This window comes from Gymnogyps californianus, chromosome 1, assembly GCF_018139145.2.
Source record: "Gymnogyps californianus isolate 813 chromosome 1, ASM1813914v2, whole genome shotgun sequence".
NCBI classification, from domain to species: Eukaryota; Metazoa; Chordata; class Aves; order Accipitriformes; family Cathartidae; genus Gymnogyps; species Gymnogyps californianus.
The window spans coordinates 24,423,553-24,448,254 of record NC_059471.1 but is presented as its reverse complement, the minus strand read 5'-3'; the positions used below and the strand labels follow the sequence as shown (position 1 = coordinate 24,448,254).

The following is a 24,702-nucleotide window of genomic DNA, read 5'->3' as shown; positions in this document are numbered from 1 at the left end:
CCTTTTTGTTTATTATAGCAGCATACAATGGTTGTAGCACATGATTAGATTAAGTAGTAAAAGGAATGCCAAATTTTATGTGGCCTATTAATCTTTGCAGGATTTTAAAATCATAACATTGGTTACAATAAATTTGTTTAATAATCTGTTTACTTTCAATCCATTTTTCATCAGGTATCATCATGTCAGTCCTTGTAAATTTCAGTCCTAAGAATTTGACTTCTTCAACAAGTGATGGAGTATGTTTATCAAAGTTTATTCTTACCCCAAAGCTTTCAAGAAAACAGCAGACACTGTGGCTGAGTTAAGGTAACGAGAGCTTGTGTGGCAGAAGAGGAAGTCATCCCTATAAGCAAAAGGTCAAATATTCCAGCAACAAGATAGTTCAGCTGCGAGGGCAGTTGAGAAGAGATGGAGGAGAAAAGGGCTAAGACCGATATCATCGGAGCTTTCTGAAAATAGTAGACCAGTTTTCCATCAGAAACAGCAAGCTGCATAGCAGAAGCAGGATTGAGAGGAAGATGATAAAAAGCCTGAGAAACATCCAGGGAAATCATGGGCATGTCCACGGGCAAGATCTGTGCAAGTGTATGGTGGCTGGGTGCCCAGTACTTTGGAAAGCACATAGCGCATCTCCCTTTGGAAAACTGAGTGAAGTCCACCACCAATTGAGCCTCTTTAGTATTTCAAGGATTTTTGTCAACAAGCAAAAGGAGTCCTAGCCGTTAGGACAAGGAGTATTTGGTCTAATATATCTGACATCATCTTCACTTTCCCAACAGGAGGTATTGGCATGGGATGTGGTTCCTTTACCACTGTTGGCAGTGCCCAACTTACTGTTGGTGCCGAAGAATTTGTCAAAGTCGATGTGGGCCTTTTGAACATGGGAGCAGTCGGCAACAGAGCTCTGCCAGCATCTGCTCTGTTTCTTGATTGACAAGTGCTGCTGGCTTTTATCCGTTGTTGTTGCTCTTCTAGAAATTTCTTTTTCAATGTCTCTGCCTCTTCTTCTGTGATTGGCAGAGGAGCAACCGGACTGCCAGGAGTGAGGCCCATTTTCTTTAATTCCTCCATTTCTATTTTACAATAATATGGCGTTAGGTCTGGCCCTTTCAGGCCGAAGGGATATTGTGTTGGTACCCATGGATTCATTCCTGAGATAAGCGTTGTTTGACCCATTCTTTATAAAGTAAGTTCTGCACCCTCAGCTCAAATTGTACTGGAACTTTCTCCTTGTCCCATGTGGTGTGGTGATAAGGAACTGTTGCTCCCACCGAAAAATTTTGCCTCTAAATGAAACACAGTGCTTTGACTCTCTCCGATATAGAATTCCTGCCTTCAATAGTTTTTTGTAAATACAGTTTAGTTAACGATAAATGTTCCATTTCAAAACCAGGATACTTATTAACTTTTACACCGCTTTCAACAGGATAGTATGAAATGCCCTTTGGCCAGAATTTGGCCGGGGTCAAATATTTCCATGTCCTGGCAGGAGTCTCCTTTATTAATTCAAGAGAAAAGGTTGTTTCCGTAAGATCAGAGATTTGCCAGTTTATATTAAAATCAGAAATATGATTAGAATATAAACCTTTTAGCTTTCCCAGCGTATGCTTGACCTTAACGGTTTTGGGACGGAGATTGTGCTCTATAGGGTGTGGAGGCTCTTGAGAAACCTGATCCATTATATGGTTCATGGGAGCCCACACAAGATCGTGGAGTCCCATATACTGTCCTGGTGTACACAACTCTCCTAATGGAAGGATTTCTCCTTCTTGTTGATCTAGCTCTTCTTCCAGCTGCGTGAGTTTGGTTTGGGCTCTGAGGTGCCACTGTGACTGGTGAAGTGATTACTTCAATGGTTGGGGCATCTCTTCCTCTGTACTGAGAAGGAGTGGCCCACCATGTTCTTAATTTAGATACGTATTCAGCTACCTTACCTTCTCCCCAAACTAAAGATTGAATGTGTCACCACATTAATCTATGAGCCCTATGAATTGAAGTATACGTCAATGAATTAGAGGTGGCAAAGTGAATTCCAATTTGATTTTCAATTGGTAAGGTAGGAGCAACTTTACTTATATTTTCTCTAATGGTTTCAAATAATTTGTCAGGATCTCCCTGATTTTCAGAAAAATCTATATTCCCAGCTGGCTTCTCAGAGATCTTACAGCTGTAGCTGCCTTTTCTAAAGCTTGTATAACCTCATAAAAACCCATAAAATTAGTTGCAATAACAACATGTTTATTTTCTGAATCTCTTTGCAAATAAGGTTCTAATACATCTTCAGCAGAAGTAAGTAATTCAGCCACAGGTGGAAAGAAATCTTCAGATAGGCTATGAACATTTTGAAGAGGATCCATAGGATCCGTATGAACAGAGTCAATACAAATTGTTTCATTAAGACAAAGTACAGCAAGAAAGCAACAGCAATAAGGGATGTAATATATACCTTGTCGACAAGCTTAGGAATTCAACTTTTGGAGAACAGAGATTCCCTCCACAGTTTGCCTCTGAGCTGAGAAAGTGGTTGCATGTTCTACCTGTGCTGTTTGCAGAAGCCTCCTAACCACTGGTTCATCAAGCAGCAGTTTGGAGGCTCTTCATTTGAGCTAACCACTTCACTGTGCTTCTTATATTAGCCTTTTCAGGCAGGCACAGGACCATCCTTTCATATGGATCCACTTTAAGTGTGGAATGGAACGAGTTATTGCACAAGTAAAAGAAGCATGGAGGAGTAGTAATGATAACTAGCATATGTGTATTGAACAGTATGAGCTGGCCAGGAACCACAGCAGATTGCAGTGGACAGTTGGTCTTAAACTTCAAAGATCTAACAAATGGTAAAAGAATAAGAATGGATACGTGGAGGAAACAACTTAAAGTAGTCTAGGTTTTTTAAATGCAACTTAACAGAGTGAAACAGGCAATGGAATCAGTGTCCTGCAACTAGTTCCATTCTGATAAAGTAAGACCAAGTGCTTTGTTTGAGAATGCCTTTGTGAAAAAAAGCAAGTTAATATTGGGTCAGTTTTGGTATGTCACTCAAGCTAATAACTTTCATCAACAGTCTTGCCTGTTTCACAGCTGTTTGACTCAGGCTTGGCTTGAGTTAGAGAAACAGTAAAAATCCAAACTAGGCACATGAATACTTTTTTGCTATTGAAAAAATTTGCACAGCTAAAGAATTTGTACTGTTGGGAATAAAATTATGTATGGAATCAGATAATAGCAATAATCCAGCACATTTACCTAAAATGGATTTGCAACAGATCAATAGTGCATACTGAAGTTTTAATACAATATTAAAACCAGAAGATACTAACCTTGAGATTGGATAGGCAGTTGTTGAGGAAAATATGCCATCTGTTTAAAAAGAACTGCTTCTGACTGACACAAAGGAGGCATGTTACCAAAGGGTACAAAGCCTAAACAGGAAATGGATGTCGATACGGTATTATTTGCATGTCTACACAACATAAAAGTAACTTAATAGAGCTACTGTAAACTGAAAGTTCTAACTCCTCCATTTTGTGCAATACATGTTAGCCAACATAAACACATTGTTAAGTAGTACAATTTAAAAGGAACCTTTCTCTAAAGCTGTTACAGATATGTTTTATGGATGAACTAAAAACAACCAAATGCCTACTTACAGTAGTATAATAAATCCAAAGATAGGCCACAATTTTACAGACTCACAGGGCTAAGTTCAGGCAGTTAACTGTGAAATGATAGCATGGAAATAACTAAACTTTATTATAATAACAACAGGACCCACAGAGATTGTTGGGACTTGTGAATGCTCAGATGCCTATTACTGCTCAAAATCTGCAGTCACAATATTTACTGAGAGACATGTCAAACACCCTAAAGAATTGTGTTAAAATACAGGCAATGCTTGGATCTGCTGGTAGTTACATCTTGCGACATGAAAAATAAAAAGAAGCAAGGCAGAACACAGAATTTCAAATATTGGAACCTGGTCTCTTTGTCAACACTTACTTTGACACTCATCTTGTAAATGTTACACTAAAAAAAATAAGCTAAAATGCACCTATTTTGAAAGTCACTTTGCTATTTCAGCAAGACTTTTCTGTTTCAGTTGTCATGTTAATATACCCAATCAGGACTTCAAAGTTATTAGCCAAAATAAGGTAACTTTATCTTAAAGACCAATGATTCTCAAAATTAACCCTAAAAATCTAACTTCAGTCACAGCTCGAAGTATAACTACACCATAAACCCCAACTTCTGTTCCTATAATGTATAACATAAATTGTCTATAGCTAGGTTAGATGTAGTTTCTTGAGCAAATGGCAAATGTACATTAATATTTATTTTTATGATCTTCATGTCCAAAATACATATGGGAGAGGACAACTGAAGTCTTCTCATGGAAGACTTTCTTACCATATTAACATTATGACTATAATAGTTGAGTACTTGACAGGATCACAGAGTTTAGTAACATCCCAAGAGTGTTACAACCCATCCTAAGAAGAGCCCTAGGAGGGAAGATACAAACCATCTCCTGGAGTTTCCTACTTCTGTCCATTCACTGTCAAGAGAACCTCAATGACTAGCTCACATGAGATACTTTTAGATAGAAAATGAGGCAAGATGAATACACCCATCCTGCCTGTGCACCGATTCACAAAAGACTGATCTTGGAAAGGAAAGTCCTCTTCAGACTCTAAAGAGTGTGCTTTCTTCCTGGAAGCCTGCAAATATGCACTGCAGCTATTTCTGCCAACTGTTTGCCTTTCCCCTCCTCCTCCTCCTTGCAATGTTTGTATTTCTAATCACACCCTCACAAGAATCTATTCTATTTTGTCGCTTTTAACTATGTAGCCTCCAGTGTGGTATGTGTAGACAAGCAATCAAACACAAAGCCCCAGCTGTGCAATCCTTTCTCAAGCACGTAGTATTGACTTTGGCAAGTACGGCCACCAGTTTGGGGAAGTTCTATTTAGTGTAAAAACTGTACAGCAAAGCTCGTACCCTGCTGCAGTTTCAACAATGTTTTATTAACTCAGCAGAGTGGAATAGAGCCACACAAACACAAGCAGAGTGAAATCAGAAATCCATCCCAAGACTCCCATTAATTCAAACCCGATCAGGACTGCGCCCCAGGGGATGCTCTGACTCTCCCCTGCGACTGGTGTAACAGCGGCAGAGAACTCAAGCACACTCCTGCAGGCCTCCCAGCAGATTCACTAGCACTAGTGACCAGCATTTGCTGAGAGCGCTGGGATCAGGGAAGTCTTTTTGACTTTCCCATAGAATGAGGGAGGACAAACGACAACTTTCTTTACTTAAAAGGTCCAAGACTTCAAAATGGATTAGTTAACGCCGCATTGCTGACGTGCACTGACCCAGTTGGAGAGACAGATTGCTTAAGGCGGCCAGCATCAAACTGACTCAGATCCTCATTTAATTCAGATCAACTCATGCTTCCAAAAATACACTGCAGTGCCACTGTTCATCTCACAAGAAAAAAATGTAATAGGGAGCTGCACAGTAGCCAAGTTACGGATTTAAAAGGGCATGTGTTATACATTTTTTCGTTCTTACAATGTATTATTTAAGCCCCGTGAAAGAGTTGTTCCCACATGCCTCATTTGTTCTCGCTTGACAAGAAGTGAACTCTCTTCTTTCTCCTCTCCTCCTAATGTTTACACATAACAAGTATGAGAAAACCTAACCATTTAATAATCACAGAACCAGAAGCTGAAAACATTTGTTTGATTCAGACTAATTTAGATCATATTCTGAATAAAATAAATATGGTTATTTTCTGCAAACACAATAACCTTCCCTGCAAATGGAAATGTATTGGTTATAAAGTCAAAAGCAGAAAAAAGTTTTGCAATTTCCCAAGAGTCTTGCTCAGAGATATTTCTGACAAAGAATTTTAGCCTCGCTTCTTATGGTTACTAACCAATGAGTGCTTCTTTCGTGAGGAAAGTTCAAGTGTTGTATCATATAGGCTTTCAACAAAGTTCCTCAGACAGGGGACATTCACTTCATTTTTAACAGCCTGAAAGAAAATTTCATGTTAATAAAACACTATTTCACAAGCTGTTTTATCTAATTTAAAGAAATCATGCAAACAACCTAAAAAATAAACTCACAGCAGCTACGGGGACAAGAATTTCAACAAACAGTCCTGCCAGTGCATGCTTGATATCTTTGTCTTTAACTTCAAGGAAATACTGTGCACATTCCTAAAACAAAAAAAAAACCCAAGAAACATAAATTGCATATCAAAAGACCTCTAAATGTTTGCTGAATGCACATCAAGTGTCAGTGACTATTTTTATCTTGCAAATCCCACAGAAAACATTTGTCTAGTAACTTCTAAATCTGCATTTTGCAGCAAGCACAAAGCAGGACGTAAGTCAAGATCAAGTATCTGTTAATCTAACCATGATAATCCACGAACTCTCCACTGATTCCAGTTGTGCCTGGTGGTGTTTTGGGGATGGAAAGGGAGTTGGACTCAGGGGCTGACCTCACGCCTTCCCTGTGTATACCTTCAGGAGCAGGAGTAACAGCTCACATGGACTGCTTTACACAATGCTCTGAGAGGCCAGAAAAGGAATGTACTTCTCTGGTAAGATACTCAAGGCAAGGAACAATCTCACTGTAAATATTTTGGGATAAATTTCACTGCTAGGATCCATTGCAGATTAAGGGTCAATATAGAACTGTGCTATGTGAGGGATGAGACCTGTGGTGCAAACCACCACAATTTCCAGCCTGCAACTGGGGATTGAGAGAGAAAGTAAAAATGTACTTTTGTCCAAAACATGCAGTGAACTATTATCCACACAGCTGTGCTGCTCAAGAAGTGAGGGAGGGGGATAACCATCCACCCACTCGTGTGTTTCTGTACAACTTCTCTGAGGACAACAAATCATGTTGCTCCAGTTACTTCTTCCTCTCTGGGTCCAAGGCCCAAACAGCCACTGACTTTACAAGGAAGGTCCCTGCTGACATTTTTTTCCTGCACATGCATGCAGAGCAGTTTACACTTCAGGCCATGCATAATTTTTCCTGGCTGCAATCAGGATTCTACACCACCAGCCATTTCTGCTACACAGCTGAGGCACCTAGGCAAAGGCAGTAGCGTTCCTGAGCTGCTTCTGCACTATGTGGTGGAAGAAACGCTCTTCTGGAGCTCGCTCCTGAGATTAGCTCACCCTTTGAAAGTATCTCTCTCTGCTAGAGCAGAGCTGGTGTGACAGAGCTTGTAGCTGAAGCACTGCATGTAGATACTCAAACTAACAGATGAATCGCCCAAAGAATCAAACTGTATTTCACCAAACTGAGCAAAACTGGGTTTCCTACATACACAGTGCATCTTATGATGCATTGTAGTATATATAAGAATTAATTTCGTGCTGAGATACCCTAGTCAGGGAAGGTAGAGATCATTTGCATCCAAATTTTGAGTTCTGCTATACGGGAGCTTTACCACTGATTTCAATACCAGTGAACACTGGATCCCAGCAGTGCTGTGCCATAAAGCTGTGCCACAAAGTTATTCACTCATATTAGTCATGTGCACTGAACACACACTACTTTGATATCTTGCCAGCTATGGATAACTTACATTAAGTCAACACATACTAACGTGTTCATACAATGAAGCGTAAGGTAAGAAGAAAAATGAGCTGTTTCTGTGTTGTTAAATATGTTTTAAATATTTTGTTAAATATGGTTTAAAACACATTGCAAAACTGAAATAGAATGTGCTTCCTGTTCACGACTTAGAGAAATGGCTCTGTGTGTCTGTACGCCTGTGTATTTGTATTCCAATGTCAAATCCTTTCTTGTGGGCATCTAACATATTGATTTTTTACTCCATTGACACCATCAATAAGCTGATTTTTACATGGAGGTTTATATAAAACATGTATTTTACTGGATGAGTGGCTACAAACCATGTAGCCATGAGGGTGATCCCAAGAAAAAAGAGGGGAATAAAAAGGTTAAGCTAAATAAACCTGCTGATGGGAACAGAACCCATTGTACATTAGCAGCAAGAAAGTGGACTTAAAATGTTTAAACATAAAATACTTTGTTTCCTTTTACAAAATGATGTAGTCTATTAATTTAAAGCATTCATGATAGTCAAACCATGCTCTGTACTAGTGGCTCTCAAACTGGGTGGGTACAGAATGTACCCTACAGGAAGGGGGGTGACGGTGTGGTGGAAGGAGACAACACATCCAAGGGAAATTCCATCCAGCTTTTGTCTCAATTCTTTGTCTCTCCCTCTGTGTTCTTCTCCATCAGAAGTTCCTCTCCTCTCTGGCAACTGTGTCAATGGAGGAAGGTTCACTTTGGAGGCAGCGAGCAGCTAGGGAGACATAGCTAGGCAGGGACACAGGGCAAGGAACAGCTGTGGGATGGCGGAGTGGAAGGTCTGGGGTCAACAAAACCAAACCTTTTTTTGTTGGAGGGCGAGATGTAGAGACTAGAGGTATACGGCTGATGAAAAGTTGGTATGGAATGATACACTCCAGAGACTGGAGACTGGAGCGCTGAGGTTCAGAACAAGCAGAAAGTAGCTGCACATACATTTATGTGGGAATGACACATGGAAAATCTCCTGGAATATTACAGGAAAGATGAAGGGAAGCCCATTCTAAAAGGTCTGGGAACCACAGTTATATACTTAAGAATTTTACCTGCATAAACTGAAGAGAAGCTTCAAAGTCCTCCACAGGATACATCTTAATGCGAAAGAATTTCATTCCCATTATAAGACTGATAATACTTTGAACTACATATGGGCTTTGTTCTTTATGCCGTAACTCTTTTAACTCTGCCATAAATTTCTTCTTTACAGCAGGAAATCTATGAATTCACATTGGTTAGTTACAAAAAAGTACACATCAATATTTGAAATGTATTGTAAGGTATATAAATGGGGAAAAACCTAAAGAAGATTCAACTCCGGTTGTAAAATACCATTTCAGCCAGTATGTGAATAGATTTCTTTTGTTTAGTTTTCTTTCACTTCTGATAAACTCAGAAAAGAAAATGAAGCATACAGCCTGATCTCAGTCCCTTTAGATAACCACATCTTTCAAATTATTTTCTTACCATGCCCCTCTTTTACATAAGAGCTAACAATATCATTAGAATAACCCCCTCACATGTTTTTCAAAAATCCAAGATGAAAGTTTTCTTGCAAGTACATGCAATGTTTTCAAAAGAAAATGCTTAAATGATAACCATGAAAATATTCAGATAGGCTGTTCCTCCCTTCAGGTTTTTTCTAACAGCCATTACAGTAACACTTGAGCATTAACTAAAACAACTTGGGACGGAGGGGTCTGTGACCATTTTTGATCTCCCCCATGAATCTATTGGAGGTGTCTTTTGAGACACACTGTCCATAAAAATAACATATAGGAAGATCATCCAACAGGACCTCCTGTCCTTTTTGAGACAAAATGAAAAGAATGTCATTTTCATGGGCAGGTGTAGCACGTAACAGTCTTTTGTTATCACCTCTGATAGAGAACACAGGAGAGTTGAAAGAAACAGATTGGCAGGAAGAAGCCCTTTAGCGGCAGTAACATCTTAGCAAGGCCCTTCAGAATTGGAGAAGAAAAGCAGTATTTATGGAGAACGGGTATGTTTTATCTTTGACAGCCAACTTGAAGCTTTGGATCCAGACGTCACTTCCCCTTTTGCCTTTAACCCAGCCAATTTAGAAGCCCAGGTAAGGTCTTAGCTGAAGTCTGTAAAAGTTATATGATTTCCAGGAACTCAAACTGTTTTGGCTTCATCAAGCTAAATTGAGTGGTTTTGTAGAGCAGACTCACTCTCAGCAACACCAAGAAGTCAGGAGACAGAGATCACTGTGTTGGGGCAGTAAATTTCACCCTCTGCTTAGTTTGTGGTGTAAGCGTATGATGAGATGTTATATTGGGTACATCAGCTTCAGAATCTGTCTGCTTCCAGATTCAAAATTTAAGACCTGATCCACAAAGTGTTTTATGTTATCTGCTCTAAGAAGTGCACGATGAAGGATTCAGAAGCAGTTGCATTAAGTTCTGAACTGAAATAACTGCAGAGAGACTTAAAAATGTTGCTATGTTGGAAGACAGCCATTTTTAGGTTTGCCCAGCTAGAGAAAAAATAGCATATAGGAAAAAAATAATTAAAATAGCTCTTTTCAGCCCTTTGGGATTTCCACAGACGTCATTGCTGAGATAAGAAAAATAATGCTGCTGTAGTTGAGCTGAATTTATTCAGTATCACTGGACTAGATGCAGAAAGCCTGTGCTTCCCTAGAGTTCTATGCTCTAGAACATCTGGATGAATAGACGGCCACTGAGCTGAAATGATTTATTCCTACACTATCTTTTAAGAAAGTGAGAAAATCAGAATAATCACATTCTAAGCAAGTAGAACTTCTCAGATTTATGGGGGAAATACGATACTCAATTTTGCTTACTTTGCTTGAGCTAGAACACCTATTACTTCTGCGTACAAATCCGCAACAATGTGCATATTTCCAGTGTTAGGACCAAGGTACCTAGCAAGAGACAAGAAAGAATTCTTGGCTGAGAAAGCATACTCCTTAAACCCTACTATTAAAAAATTAAGAAAGTAATTTTTTCATAGAATTTTTGTATGAAAAGAGCCTTACCCTTCTTTGTACTTAAAGTGCTTGAAAGCCAAGTTAATAACATCATGTACCAAACTGTCTATTACAGGATGAAGTGGAATCTGAAAACACAAAATAAAACATAACGAGTACACATATATTACACTCCAAGCTGTATACCTTAGTGCTAGTATTACTCATGGGTATCTTCCACACAGAAATATGGTATCAGCTGAAACAGCGTCTAGCTAACAAAAAAGCTGAAATGAGCCAGCCATTTAAAAGTTTATTTAGTACTGAAGAGAAATACTTTAGCTCCAAAGACTTGGCAAAGTGAAGTCTGTATGAGCACAGAATACTATGTATCCTACAGGTGCAAGAAAGACAGCAATGAACAAGCATGCAGGATGTATCTCATGTTTTTATCAGACTCTTAAAGATGGAAATAGAAGAATCCTAAAATTCGGTTGTATTGGTAATTTCCATCATTTATTAGTTAATGGATAATTTAAGAACTCCATACCTGTTTCAAAACTTCTATTAATACTAAAGAAAAAATAAAATCAATAGCCAGATCTCTTCTCTCCATTAAATAGTCCCTCTGCTGTTCATCACTGCAAAATCAAACCAGGAAACACAATATTCAGGAGATGTGTCATAATTCATATTATATGCCTTCTTCAATTACACAAATACAGATAATGGGATTGTGTTCTACTTTTTAAACTGCAGTCCAGCATTTCAGAAAGTAACGCACTGATATGCTCTTAAAATCTGAGATAAATAGACCAAATCTAACTTGTTTCTTTCACCTTCTTTCAAATGTTTAAATGTCACTCTCCATTTCCTCCTCCTTTTTTCCAGTTTAAGATCAACACAAAACTTTTTCAAGAAAAAAACCAAAACAAAAACAAGGAAACTTTTCAATTCTATATTCTAACAAATGGATTTCATTTCAGTTTCCTTGCTGATGGCACCATTTAGACAGTTCTCAATTACACTTCGGAGGAAAAATTAATAAATTATTTTGTGCTATCAAATTTGTATTTAGACTTTAGATTTTGAAAAATGCCTTAAAAGTACCGATGGAGAATTCATAACCAAACTACATTCTCTTTTTAAAACTGTCCCAGTGTTATTTTTTTAACTTTGGCATCACTTGTCAAACGTTCAAACGCATTCCTTGTGCAGAACAACACAGAGAAATAAATGTCTGAGGTAAGTAGCTTGCAATACAAATACAAAAAATATCCATTTGGATCACCTGATCACAGTTTCAAAGTGTACTGAAAAGAAAACATGAAATATACAATACTTTTTGTAAAATTGAATGTTAAAGGGACAGTTCTGCAGTCTGTTTGAAGCAGTTACCACTGACTTCAGTGAGACTTTTCTTTGCGTAAATTCAGCACGTCTTATAAACATTAAGAGCTTTAGTGATTTAAATTGTACTTATATGCTTATAATAAAACAAGCATTTAAGAGTTCTGCTTGATCAGTGATGAAATAAATTATTTGCATTTTGGTTTTCTTGGTTTCACATTAACTGGAGAAAGGACTGCTTATACGTTCTTTCTGTAACACTATCAATTGACAGAGTGGCCTTGGTTCACTGCTAAGCTGACTTTCAACTACATTTTGGGTGGAGTTCCTGATGTCCTGAAGACATCTATTTATGAGCAGGTGGTCCTGTAACAAGTTGAGAGACACAGGCACTTCAAGGCAAGGATTCATCTCATCCAAAAGCAGATATCGAATTGATGAATCATGCCTTCATATTGCCTACTTCTACTGACATAGAGTCTGGAAGATTCTGATTCAGGTTCATGTCTACCTTGACATCTAAAACTAGCTCCTACCCCTCCGTTCCAGCAACTATTGCCTTCAGTAGTTACTGGATTATAATTTAATCCTAATGTGAAGAATTGCCTATGCATTTCCAAATGCCAGGTCTGCCAGTGTCGACTCTCCTGCTGCTTCATTAAAGTGTGTAAATGTAGTACCAAAGTATTCAGAAAAACCATAAGTTTGAAGAATATACCTGTACCAAACCGTCAGACCTCAACATGAACCAAGGCCAATCTGGTGCCATATCACTGAGGAACTACTGATATCATAAGAGATCAATATATTTGTTTTGGGGTCTTTATTTTTGTTTGCTTGTTTGTTTTAAGAGCTAAGTCAATGTTGCTAAAGCTCTTTGACTGATTCACAATTTTTTGGATTGAGGATAGGTGTATGTGAAATTTCTATGACTACACAGCACGCTGTATAAAAAAAATCCTTCCAAGTGTCACAGAATTATTGCCTGCTCACACGAGTAAAGAAGACAGAAATAGTTTATACAAACCACTATTTAAATGACATTACAGCATCCAAAACAGCAGTAAGAAACAGCATTTGAACTATCAGGAGCATAATTTTAAAGACACAATTACTCCATCCATCTAGAAGCTGAGGGAAGAGTTCCAGGAACAAGCAGAAAAAGATGACAACAACTGTCAAGCAACTGTAACCTCACAAAAGCTGATGGGTGAAATGTAATACATTTTACCTTAGAATCTGTCAGTAATGTATGTATGCATATTCAAAATCATACCTTTTGGATTTAGTGCTTGTTCTTGGTCTGTACTCATGAGATTCATCTTCTATGCCATTCTGTCTTTTATACCAATCAAACAAAGTGCGCAGGATAGAGGGTAGACAATATTCTGAAAGTGAGCTCATTGAGCTTATTACCTATGGGGAAAATACAACAAATCAACGAATCAACTGGTGTTCAAGTTTCCCCTCCTCCTTAAAAAAAAAGTACTAATTCAATGGTTAGATATGTTCTCTCTTGTTTTCATCGCATTTTTGAAATCCATGGTACAAGCAGTGACTTAATATTCTGCATTTCCTGTTGAAACATAAGCAGAAATACAATAATGAGCTGTATGTCAATAGTGTCTTTCCACTGATGATACTAAAATGCATTAAAATTGTGTATCACACCTTACAACACACCAGAAAACTATCTAGTTCATCAAGGGGTTTATTTTTATTTGTTACACAATGTTGATTTGTGTTTGAGCACAATATAAGGAAAGAAAAAGTGATGAATCAGAGGTACTGTCTTCATGGGTTGTATCTGACTGCTGGATGCCCCTCCTGAAACTCAGAATATATTCAGAAACCCCACAAGCTCTGCAATAATCTTAACCAACTGAATGTGCAGATGCATCCATCTTACTATTAGGCTCACACACCCGATAACTTAAGACTTCTCTTTTATATATAGGAAATTATTCACAGTTTCCTGTGTCTTTGTGTGCACAAATAAGTAAAACATAGTTTAAAATCATTCCTTAAAAGTTCCTGATTAAACAGCTCTAGTGGCATACTGCAAAAGAAGATTACTGCTCACTCAGTATAAACTGTGTCACCAATTACAGAAATGTTACTGAACCTGTTACTACTGAACTATGACTTAAACTTCCTATTACAGGAAACCATAAAGATGCAAAACATGAAAAGACCAAAAGCTAGAGTGAAAAAAACCCCCATTATTATACAAGAAGATTATATATGTATTGCAACTGAATGTTCACAGCTACAGCATTTGTGTACATTCTAAGAAAATCGAAAACAACTATTTAAAATAGGAATAAATTACTGATCTGGAGATTTGTGACCACCTCAAGATCATGCAGGGCTTGATCCTGCGAAGTGCTGAGTGGCAGGAGCAAAGTGCTGAAGTATGTACTTCATGTCAAGTACACTGATTATGTCATTAACTCCATCAGGTTTATCCACCTGCTTAAATTTAAACCAGCACGTTTCAGTGCTTGTGGAACAACAGGAGAGTTTAATGTCTCGTATAAGACCAAGCTTGTGTGAACTCTGTGACTAAGACAACAGCAAAACTGGGAGACCAAGCGCCTTACATACAATTCCCAAACGTTAATAAAGCCTTAAATGAGAACTTTGTGGATGACAGTTAGTTTAGATCAATAACTCTGATCTCTTTTGCAGTTTTTCAGCCTCAGAATTTAATTCACAGTGATGCTGTGGTCAAAAGTTAATGAGACACTTTGAGGACAAAGTATTATTGTTCATGTATTATGGCCTAAAACTAAACACAGAGCATTAGAAAGCTGTAACAACTGCCCCTGCAAAAACAAAAGTTTCTATAAAAGTAGTATTTTAGGAAAGCTTTCAATCCAGTATTTCCAATATATTTTGTTACCTGAAATATGAAACAAGTTGCTGTGGAAGATGGTATGAAGGCACTGCTTGCAGCAGTGACAGGAGGCCTTTCATGAAGAATTACTACAGCAGCCCAGGCTCAATTATACCAAAGCCTTCAAGCATAAGACTTCAGATAAATACTTAGAAGACATGAATTAGCTAGTGTCAGTACAAACTATTCACTACCAACTCAAGATGCTTAGACATTTCATTCGCTTCTCTATTGTTTTCCAAAAGTTCTTCTGAAGCTGGCATAACGCCGGTTGTTAATTATGAGATGCAGTGAAAAAGGGTTTGCTGGGGAAGACTAGAATAGAATCATAGAATCACAGAATAGTTTGGGTTGGAAAGGACCTTTAAAGGTCATCTAGTCCAACCCCCCTGCAATGAGCAGGAACATCTTCCACTAGATCACGTTGCTCAGAGCCCCGTTCAACCTGACCTTGAATGTTTCCAGGGATGGGGCATCTACCACCTCTCTGGGCAACCTGTTCCAGTGTTTCACCACCCTCATTGTAAAAAATTTCTTCCTTCTATCTAGTCTGAATCTACCCTCTTTTAGTTTAAAACCATTACCCCTTGTCCAATCACTACAGGTCCTACTAAAAAGTCTGTCCCCAAATAGACCTAAGTATCTTTTAAGACATCACAACATTTAACTGGAAGTGAAAAGTTCTTTCAATCAGGACTTCCTGCACGTTCACTGACATGTTTATCAATGCTGTTCTCTAAATCCCAGCTACACAATTTCACTGACCACAGAAAGTCAAAGTGATTCCTGTTAAATCTCCTCAAGCCATACTTTCTCTGCTGAATTTAGTGTGTGTCTTTGGTAGGGATAAAAGGTCAACATAGCTTTTTTTTAATCTTTCTGTCATTGCACTTTTAAGACAGGAAGGAAGGGTGGACTGGGCAAAGACCTGGCTCTCAGGGAACAGGAAGGGAGGGAAGTCTAGCCAACGCGTTGGTTACTCAACCCTTTCATTTACTGGAAGTAAGTCCAGGAGTGAGATGAATTCTAGCTCTGTGCTGCTCCTGAAAGGGAGTGCACAGATGTACAACTATGTCCTTGTTGGACAAATGATCATGTTCTTCCATCATAAATGAACTACCTACTGTATAGCTTAAGGATAAGAAAGCTGCACAAGTAGGGAGCTGTTTAAAACTTGTTTTCACAGAGCATTAAATATACTTTCTGTAAATGCTTAATATTTATTTTGGACTAATATGTAAGAGTAAATTTAATGAAATTCTGCCCAGATAGTTTGCTACAATTTATATACTTTCATAAAAGTCTTGCTATATTGTCAAAATACAAATATAAGAAATGTTTCCACTAACAGCAGATAGCTGCTGATTACTTTTTTGATTTCACATATGAATTTCTATGTGCTTTAACAGCATATATATTCAAAATTGCATTCAATTTCCAATTGTATCATTAATTTCTTGGCTCTGCATTTTTTTCATATACATCAGTGTGTATGTTAAATGTGCATTTTATTGCCATTTTAATAATGCAGAATTGCAGCACTTCATTTTTGCATAGTGTTGGTTTATTTTTTGTAAATCTATTATTTGCACAGTGTCTGCATATTCTGTCTTCAAATTGTTGCTGTGTAGATTCCAAATAATGGACATTAGGAGTGAGATTTTATACTTTCTATCAATGCTACTGAAAGCAGAATTTGATAAACATTGTCTTAGCTATATTTAGGATACCCATAGCCATGCAATAATGTCTTCCTTTCACTCAACGTTTTTTCCACTTCATGCATGTCTATAACAAAACCCCATAACTACAAACAATACAGATTCAAGGAAAATAACAGCTGCAGTGAAATCCTTGCTCCTTGAAATCAACAGCAAAATACTCATGGACCACAGTAAGACCAGGATTTCATATGCAATATACGAATTTAAGGAGATAAAGCTAACAATTCCTATTCCAAATACTCTAGACTGGGGCAGGGGGAAGGTGGAGAGATGAACTGCCCTAAGCTCTAATCAAAGCAGCTACATGCTCTAATTCTGTTGGACCCTTTGAGACAAAACATTTTTCCTATGCTAATGATAGATTTCTACACAAGTCAACTCTAATTGAAAAATCTGTAAAATGAAACATTAGGAGCAAGTAGTGCAGTTGTGTTCGTGTAGATCTCCCTTCATTCACATCTTTGTTCTAAGCATTTTTTGGACAGTGCTATGAAGTTAAATCTCCCTGGTAACGGTTAAAACTGATAACTACTAAGTTGGACTCACTAGTTTGCATTTATGGCCTTGGTTTTGTGAGTAAAAAACCAGGATTTTTTAATACCATAATTTTGTAGATGGGTAATTTCATCTAACTTGCTTATATATTAGCAATGTTTATAGCTATTTTACTGCCAGGATAACAGTTTACATGAAAATCCATTTATTTCTAGTGTGCAGCAAGTTCAGTTCTGAAGGTGTTGTTACCTTCAATTTTGCCTTCAGATTTACTTCTTTACACACTGCTTGAACCCAAACCTCTGATCAGGAGCCAAGGGTTGTTCTATGACACCATCATCACCATTTCTAATGCTTCCTCTACCATGTGTCCTGCTGGTGAAGAAGGACAATGCGTAAAATGCAGGGAAAGGGAAAACACAAAAGGGGCCAACTGCATTGCTACTGCAATGATGATGATACCATTATTCACTTACTACTTCTAACAAATATAATATTGGATGGGAATAATTATCAGCATGTCATTTATCACGTTTAGGCAGTTATGAAAAAGGGACATTTAATCAGTAGTATGTTGCTTAGTGTCTTATTTATTTATATTTGTATTTTCCACATTTTTTATTATTATTCCTTTTTATTTTCCTTTTTTTAGCTTGACATATTTTTTGTTTCCATCTCCTAAAAGTATATAAAATATTAAATGTTTTTGCTTTCCAATCTGTATTCTCCAACCTAGTGCACTTCTAAGAAGAGAGTAGTATAATTAAAATGAGCACAAATTTTTGTGCAGTTTATGCTGAAACGCCTGCAACAGGCACCTCATATAGACAGTTTCAAATGAAAGTAAGCCTTGCTGTTAAGTTTTCACTTCCATGGCCAAAACATTACATTCATTTTGTATTTTCATATGGAAAAATGTCTGCAGGTTGGTCCAAGATTACACAGTGCCCTTTTTCTGCCTCTAGTGTTGTCAGTTCACGGAACATTTATATACCGTGGTAAGAACAGAAGATACTTTAGCAGGGGCTGAGAAAAGACTAATAAAAATGTTTCCTTGGGTGAGGATAAGCCTCTTGGATAATGATGGGTTTTTTCACCCTAGCTTTTGATCTTTTCATGTACTGCATCTTTATGGTTTCCTGTAATAGGAAGTTTAAGTCATAGTTCAGTAGTATAATGTTTAATAACATTTCTGTAATTGGGGACACAGAGCATGCTAATGCTGGAGCAGTAATGCTTTTTGCCAATAGGCAACTAGAGTTGCCTAATCAAGAACTTTTAAAACATGATTTTAAATATACTATAAAGATATTTAAAACCATATGGAAAAACGACATAATTTCCTGTATATATTTTCTTTTTAAACATGCACACCTAAAAAGGAAAATACAGTCAGTGTAAGGAATCCAGTTTGTTAGGCTAATGGTGAGACATTCTGCAAGTCAGGATAAGTAAGGTTACTTCATACATTGCTCAAGATACTATTATGAGTTTGAGGAGGGTGATGCAATTGGCAGCCAGACAGAGCCCACAGGACAATACTGTCTGCCTAACAGGAGGCACTGACACTACATCCCTATGGAGAGAAACAGCCCTGTCTGTGCACAGTCAGGTCCCTAGACGCTCGATCCATCACCACCATCACAACTAGCATTCCTAAAATGGTGTTTGGGAATGGGCAGGAAAAAATGCCAGTTCTTAGAGAGCCAGAGATAAAGCTGTTTAGGGGAAGTAAGCAATGCTTTCATAATTGTTTTAAATGGTTTGGGGGTTTCAGTGTTAAACTTGATGCTGATTATTTCGGTAGCTAAAGTTCCATTCTGCTCATTGTAGGTTACTGCAAAGGGTGTTTCTTGGCTGTTTTTTTCCACCTCTGAAGCTGACTTGCAAAAGGCAAATTTTAAATCAGGTCATGCCTTACTTTTGCTGCTTTTTAACTTACAGTTAGAAGATGCAGCTCAGATATTTTAAAGTCACCAGTGACGTTGTTACCTCAGCATCACCTATCAATTTCATTCAAATTGAACATAGATAATTTTGATAAAGTCAAAAAAAGAAAATCAGGTTCCTTTGACAGTGTGTCACTTTTGATGCCTTAAAATTGAAAGTCAAAATTATTAAACACCCCTTGAAAATGTTTGTTGGGGATTCTCCCTCTTTTCCTCCTTAATTTCTGTAGTAAAAGTGTCAGGAATGTCATGTGTGGGCTTTCCTGTTTTTGCTCGATGACTTTATGTGTTTCAGGAACAAAGACCAAAGGTTTCCACACCTTACCTGGAAGGGAGAAGCAAGGGATTATCAACCTGGTCTTCCTTCATCCCATAGACTCTTTAAATGTTTGAGTTAACTTAAAAAATAAAACTTAAATGGTTTGACTTAAAAGCACATGCCCTCTTACTTGGATATTAGTATCATGTGGAATCATGATCTTCAGAGTTTTCCAGGTAGACCACACCTTCATTTTTAATCTCAGCAAAATTATTCATACTTTCCTGACAACTTTATAATACTGACATGTTATCATTTGCAAAACAGCTTTATAATACTGAGATGTACTGACCTAATCTACAGAGTGAAACATGCCAAGTGAAGAAAGACTTTTTGCTCTATCTTCCTGTCTCTACTCCAACTGAGTTCTATCAAATCTCTACTGTGTATTACAACTTTTTGAATGAAAATCTAACTACAATTTAGCCAAACTAAAATGATTTTGGTAAGTATGAACCATATTCTTGAAAACAGGCTCATCAGCCAGGTTCAGGTCCCATCTCCCAATCACAGGTGTACATCAATCCCATGAGCACTAGAACATCTCAAAATGATCATGCTGTTCAAGCAGAAAACAATGTGAAACCTGAAAAGGGAAACATTCCCAACAACTCAGGCTGAGGCAGACAGATAGTCTGAAATTTTCAATCTGAACAGTTTGTTTGGAAAATTTCAAAGAATTAAAAACAAGGTTTTCTGACAGAATGTCTAAGGTAATCTCAGCTCTATACTTTTCTATCAACTCTACACATAGACAGGATTCTAGATACGCAGTTAGAAATATATACAAACGTTGTGTATAACAAAATTTGCCTTTGTTTTTTGTCTGCATCTGGTTTTTTTCCCCCAGCATTCAGAGTAAATTGCTACAGTAGGAAATACACAGTTGCTTCACTCTAGGAAGCATTCGCTGTTCTCATTAATTAATCTTGACTTAGTTGTTCACTTTTCTGTCTACTTACCAATAACTAGGACAAGAATAAATCTTCTAATTCTCCCTCGCAAAGGGCAACAATTTGCTTAACCATGAATATTTAATCAAATCGTGGCCACCCATTATGTGTTTGTTTAATACACTGCAGGAACAGTATCACAAGGTTTGCATATGGGTGGCTTAATTTGTTTTTCTTTCCCATTTATGTGTGACACTCTTCCCACAGGAAGGAAAAAAAAATATATAAAATTAAGGTCAGAATACCACAAAAAATTTCATTAGGCAGCTAGGGAGTACTCACAAAGCAGCCTCCTTTAGCCTACAGTGGCTGGCTCCCCTGCGGTGTCTCTCTGTGGTCAGCGAAGCGGGCAGGGAGCTCCCCAGTGCAACACAGAAGTCCTACCGTTTGCCTCCTGCTCTCAACAGCCCTCCAAGCAGGCTACCTCTCCCCAAAAAGCAGCTACAGAACAACCTAGAGAGCGTCACTTTGTCAAGCTAAAATTATGAAGTGAGCCTTTGTGAACACCAGTGGGGTCTCACAAGGCATCTTTGCTTCTGGTGCAAGTCCCAGAAAACACAAAAAATGTGTAAAATTCATTTGAGGTTCAGAAGTCCTACTCATACCTATCTCCTCTCCCAAAGTTAAGTTAATCAATATGGTATCTGCAGCTTATGGCTTTCAGAGTTGTTGCTGTTGCTGCTGCTTCTGCTATGTCTTTCTGTCCTGTATTTCTGGCACCGCTGGCAGCACAGTGGTGCAGGCAGCCACGGACTTAGCAGCAATGGCGACAGCAATGGCAGCTGAGGCAGGAATGGTGGAGCAGCAAATAACTTTGCTGCTTATGATACACCTTGAGTTTATCCTTCCTCTTTGTTGGGAGTGAGTTTTGGCATGCTTTACGCAACTTAGCATAAAGCAACTCCTTAGCACCTGTCTGTCTTTATTTCAAAATAGGTTACTTATGTAGGAATTTTTTCTAGATGCTTTTTTTTTTAAGAAAGACTGGTGACAAAAATTAATTCTCTTATACCATCATTAAAAAGTGTGTATATTGCTGTTGGTTTTGTTTTTATACATATCCCATTTCCCTTACATAATGAATTTATTAGTCTAATGCCAGGTATAAATTTCATTTTATTAATTACAATTTTATTGTTTTATTAAATGAAATCTAATTAATGATATAGATTTTATTTTAGTTTTTAATTCTTTTTCCCCACCAGCCATTTTTCTCTAATTATTATTTACCTTGTCATATATACGCATTTATCCTGATGACTGAATTTATGCTTAATTTTAAATACAACAGGTTGGCTCAGCCTATGTGAAGTGCAGCATACAGGTAAGTCATGCTGGGTCACAGCTACAGAGACGAAATAGACTGATGAGACTGACGGCAATGACAATGATTCTAAAGGCCCTCATATTAACCATAAGAGAAATCCCATAAAAGAAAGACTGGGGGCCATGTGCCTGTTTCAAACACCAGATATTCTGAAAAGATACAAAGTTTGCTTTGAAACCTCCATCAGGGGAAAGAACCAGGAAATAATACATGTGCCTAATACACTGTAAAAAGCAAGAAGTTCTATGGCAAAAAAATATTCAGCTTGAAAACAGTGGAAAAATCCTCCTAATTTAAAACCAAGAATGGCAAAGCATTCATCATTCTACTAAAGTACATTGAGAGATATTGCTTTTGCAGTATGCAATGATAGTATAAGGACACTAGAATGCCTTCCAAGTATTTGTCTTATAGCCTCAGGAATGGAAATAATATTATTTCAAGTGTCTTACTTGATCAAACTGGGGGTCTTCTCCTCGTTGCAGAGATTTGGTCAGTGGCTTCTCCTAAAAGAAAATGTATTAAATATATATTATTTAAGATCAATACTATGATATATTCTATCAACTCTACTATTATTTTTCTGTTAGATTTTTACTCGCATAATTTGCCTCCTGATCAGTTTCATGCTGGAGATACTGTTTGTTTCATATGCAAAGCAGACCTCTGCATACATATGACCTAAGACTGACAGAGTGTCTTTAGTGTCTTTCCAAGACAGAAAAGGATTAACCATTTATTACACCTGAGTTACTCGGTGCTCACACTGATGATAAATTCTTTCAAAATCCTAAAAAGTACCTGGTATTTCCTCTAATACGTAACCAAGAAGCTCTATTTAGCCATGTGATGTACCTTCTTGTTATAATACTACCAGGCAATACAAAAATGTTTATAGATATAGTGCATCATGCAGTGCATGCTGAAAGGAAGGCGATTTTAGAACAATCAAATACCGTAGAGTTAATTTTTAAGGAAGATAATTGTGGAAAAAATGGCTTTATTAAAAAAAAAAAAAAAGAGCACATTTTTGGAATGGAAGCAAATTTTCAGGACACATTCTCAGAGTACCTGGGAAGGCCAAGGAGAACTGCCCAAATCAGTAAGAGTTCCCATGTGTGAACATGCATTCACCTTTATGGCTTTTTTGCCAAGCAGGCTCAATTACCGAGGCATGTAGAAGTACATAGTCCAGTACTCCAGATAAATGCAACAGTATACAAAACATGAATCTCCTAAACCACAACGAAAATAAACAATACATGAAGGCAGATGACAGTCTGAAAAACATGTCACCATCACCATCACAATTCTGCACTGAATTGTACTACTGTTGCTGGTGTCTGAAATGTGCCAGCGCCTTATTCTTCCGTAAATCATGCATCTTTCTTCTCCTACAGCTGCAAGATCAGGGCTCTCCCACCAGCTCACCATGAGATTTTCTGTTCAGCTTTCAGCAAACTATTACACTCATCAGCATCTGTTAATGTATCAGGCAAAATATCATCACTGCCAGGGGATGTGAGATGCAAAACAAAGAAATCTGTAAAGCTGCTGAGATAATGGAGAGACTTGAGGCGGTCCAAAGATTTCTATTATTTAATGTTTCTCTCTGGAGAAGATGTTGCCCAGTATAATCTGCTGACTGATTTTGAAATTAATTATGCTGATCCACTTGTAATGCCAGCTGGCAAGGAGGCTTGCTGCAGGGTGACCGCAGTATCCCTTGACTACCTACCAAATAGAAAAATCAACAAAATGTTTTCTACTGAGTCACTGATTTATCCAGGACAGTCATCAATATTTTTCACTGTTATCTCTAATGTCTAAAGTGACTCCTCCAGGTTACATTAAGGGCACAAAAACTATTAATTAGAACTTTATGACAGATAATTGGTGATGAACAGACACAGTAAAACCTTGTAGCCCAGAAACAGACACACGACACTACCCCACTCGCAGTCCTCCTCCTCAATCAGTAACTCGGTGCTACCCTACCTAGTTGTGTCTCATGGGAGGACAATACTTCTTTTGTCTGTTGCAGCACACTGAAAAGGACAGCAGATAATCTTTCAAGAGGAGTGTTCAACTTCTTTAAAAGGAAAAAGATTCTTAAGTTTTCATGGGTCCTGGACAAATCAATGTACTGAGAATTAGTGCAGTTTAGAAAAAAACCCAACACACAACCCTGGGTTTTTTTACTAAATTTCTGATTCTGTTACAGAAGACTTGTGTTACCACAGAGAAGTTTCTTAAGGTCTGTTTCAGTAAAAAGGGCTTCAGCATGCAGAAGGTTTGTGTTCCCATGCCCAACACTGCAATGCTTGGCTTTCGGAGTAGTATCTAAAATCCTGCAGAAATGCATTCAGTGTTTCAGGCAGAAATGAGGTGTGGGATTCCTCATCACATGCTTATCTGTAAGGTAGACACAATTAAACGAGACAAAACATGCTCTGGGAACCCAGGTCTGGAACTGCAATCCTGAAAATGTCCTAATCACCTGTTACCTATCTCTGGAGGCACACACACCTCACAAATACTTCAGTTTCTGATGATGACCTTCCCCAGGGGCTGTGCTTCTGAGTTAGTGAAGATGCCTCCATTCTGACAAGGCAGTGCAACTCATCTCTTGCTCTCTTACAAGCGACAAGACCAGGGCTTCCCAAACTGTGGTACATTCACCTAAAGAAACCGTTCACAGGCGATGCAATAGACTTGGTCGCAGCACAAGGCAGCTCTGGGATGGAGACCAGCCAAGGACACCTACCAAAAGCCAGGAAGGGTTCTGCTGCCATAACTTCTCAATGTCTCCAGTCTAGGGCTTTAAGTGAGGCCTTTTTCTCCCCTTTATCCCATCCTGCACCTACTGCTGTTCCTGCTGCTTCCCCTCTCCTTCGCGCTCTTGCCAGGCAGCAGCTGCTCCTGCAGCTCTCTCTGCCTTTTCTTAGTCCCCCTGTTCGGGTTGCTGCTGTTGCTGCTTTTTCCTCGACTCTTTCCAAGTACGGCGCTGCCACTGACTCTGCCTGCAGTGACTGCAGCCACGGCTCAGCCCGGCTGGACCCAAGCTGACCCCGTGAAGC

At 38.2% G+C, this 24,702-nt stretch overlaps 1 protein-coding gene across 2 annotated transcripts in view; it reads right to left on the bottom strand.

Annotated features, from left to right (window-relative positions):
• The window catches only part of FRY (FRY microtubule binding protein), a 176,810-nt gene that overhangs the window by 105,895 nt on the left and 46,213 nt on the right, over window positions 1-24,702 (bottom strand). For both annotated transcript variants that reach the window (XM_050901481.1, XM_050901473.1), the window contains exons 3-11: window positions 22,075-22,128; window positions 13,233-13,372; window positions 11,157-11,247; window positions 10,676-10,755; window positions 10,481-10,561; window positions 8,700-8,868; window positions 6,135-6,227; window positions 5,942-6,040; window positions 3,324-3,425 (exon numbers count right to left, since the gene is read on the bottom strand). In XM_050901481.1, coding sequence (XP_050757438.1) covers window positions 3,324-3,425; window positions 5,942-6,040; window positions 6,135-6,227; window positions 8,700-8,868; window positions 10,481-10,561; window positions 10,676-10,755; window positions 11,157-11,247; window positions 13,233-13,372; window positions 22,075-22,128 — 909 coding nt within the window. The remainder of the gene's footprint in view (window positions 1-3,323; window positions 3,426-5,941; window positions 6,041-6,134; window positions 6,228-8,699; window positions 8,869-10,480; window positions 10,562-10,675; window positions 10,756-11,156; window positions 11,248-13,232; window positions 13,373-22,074; window positions 22,129-24,702) is intronic.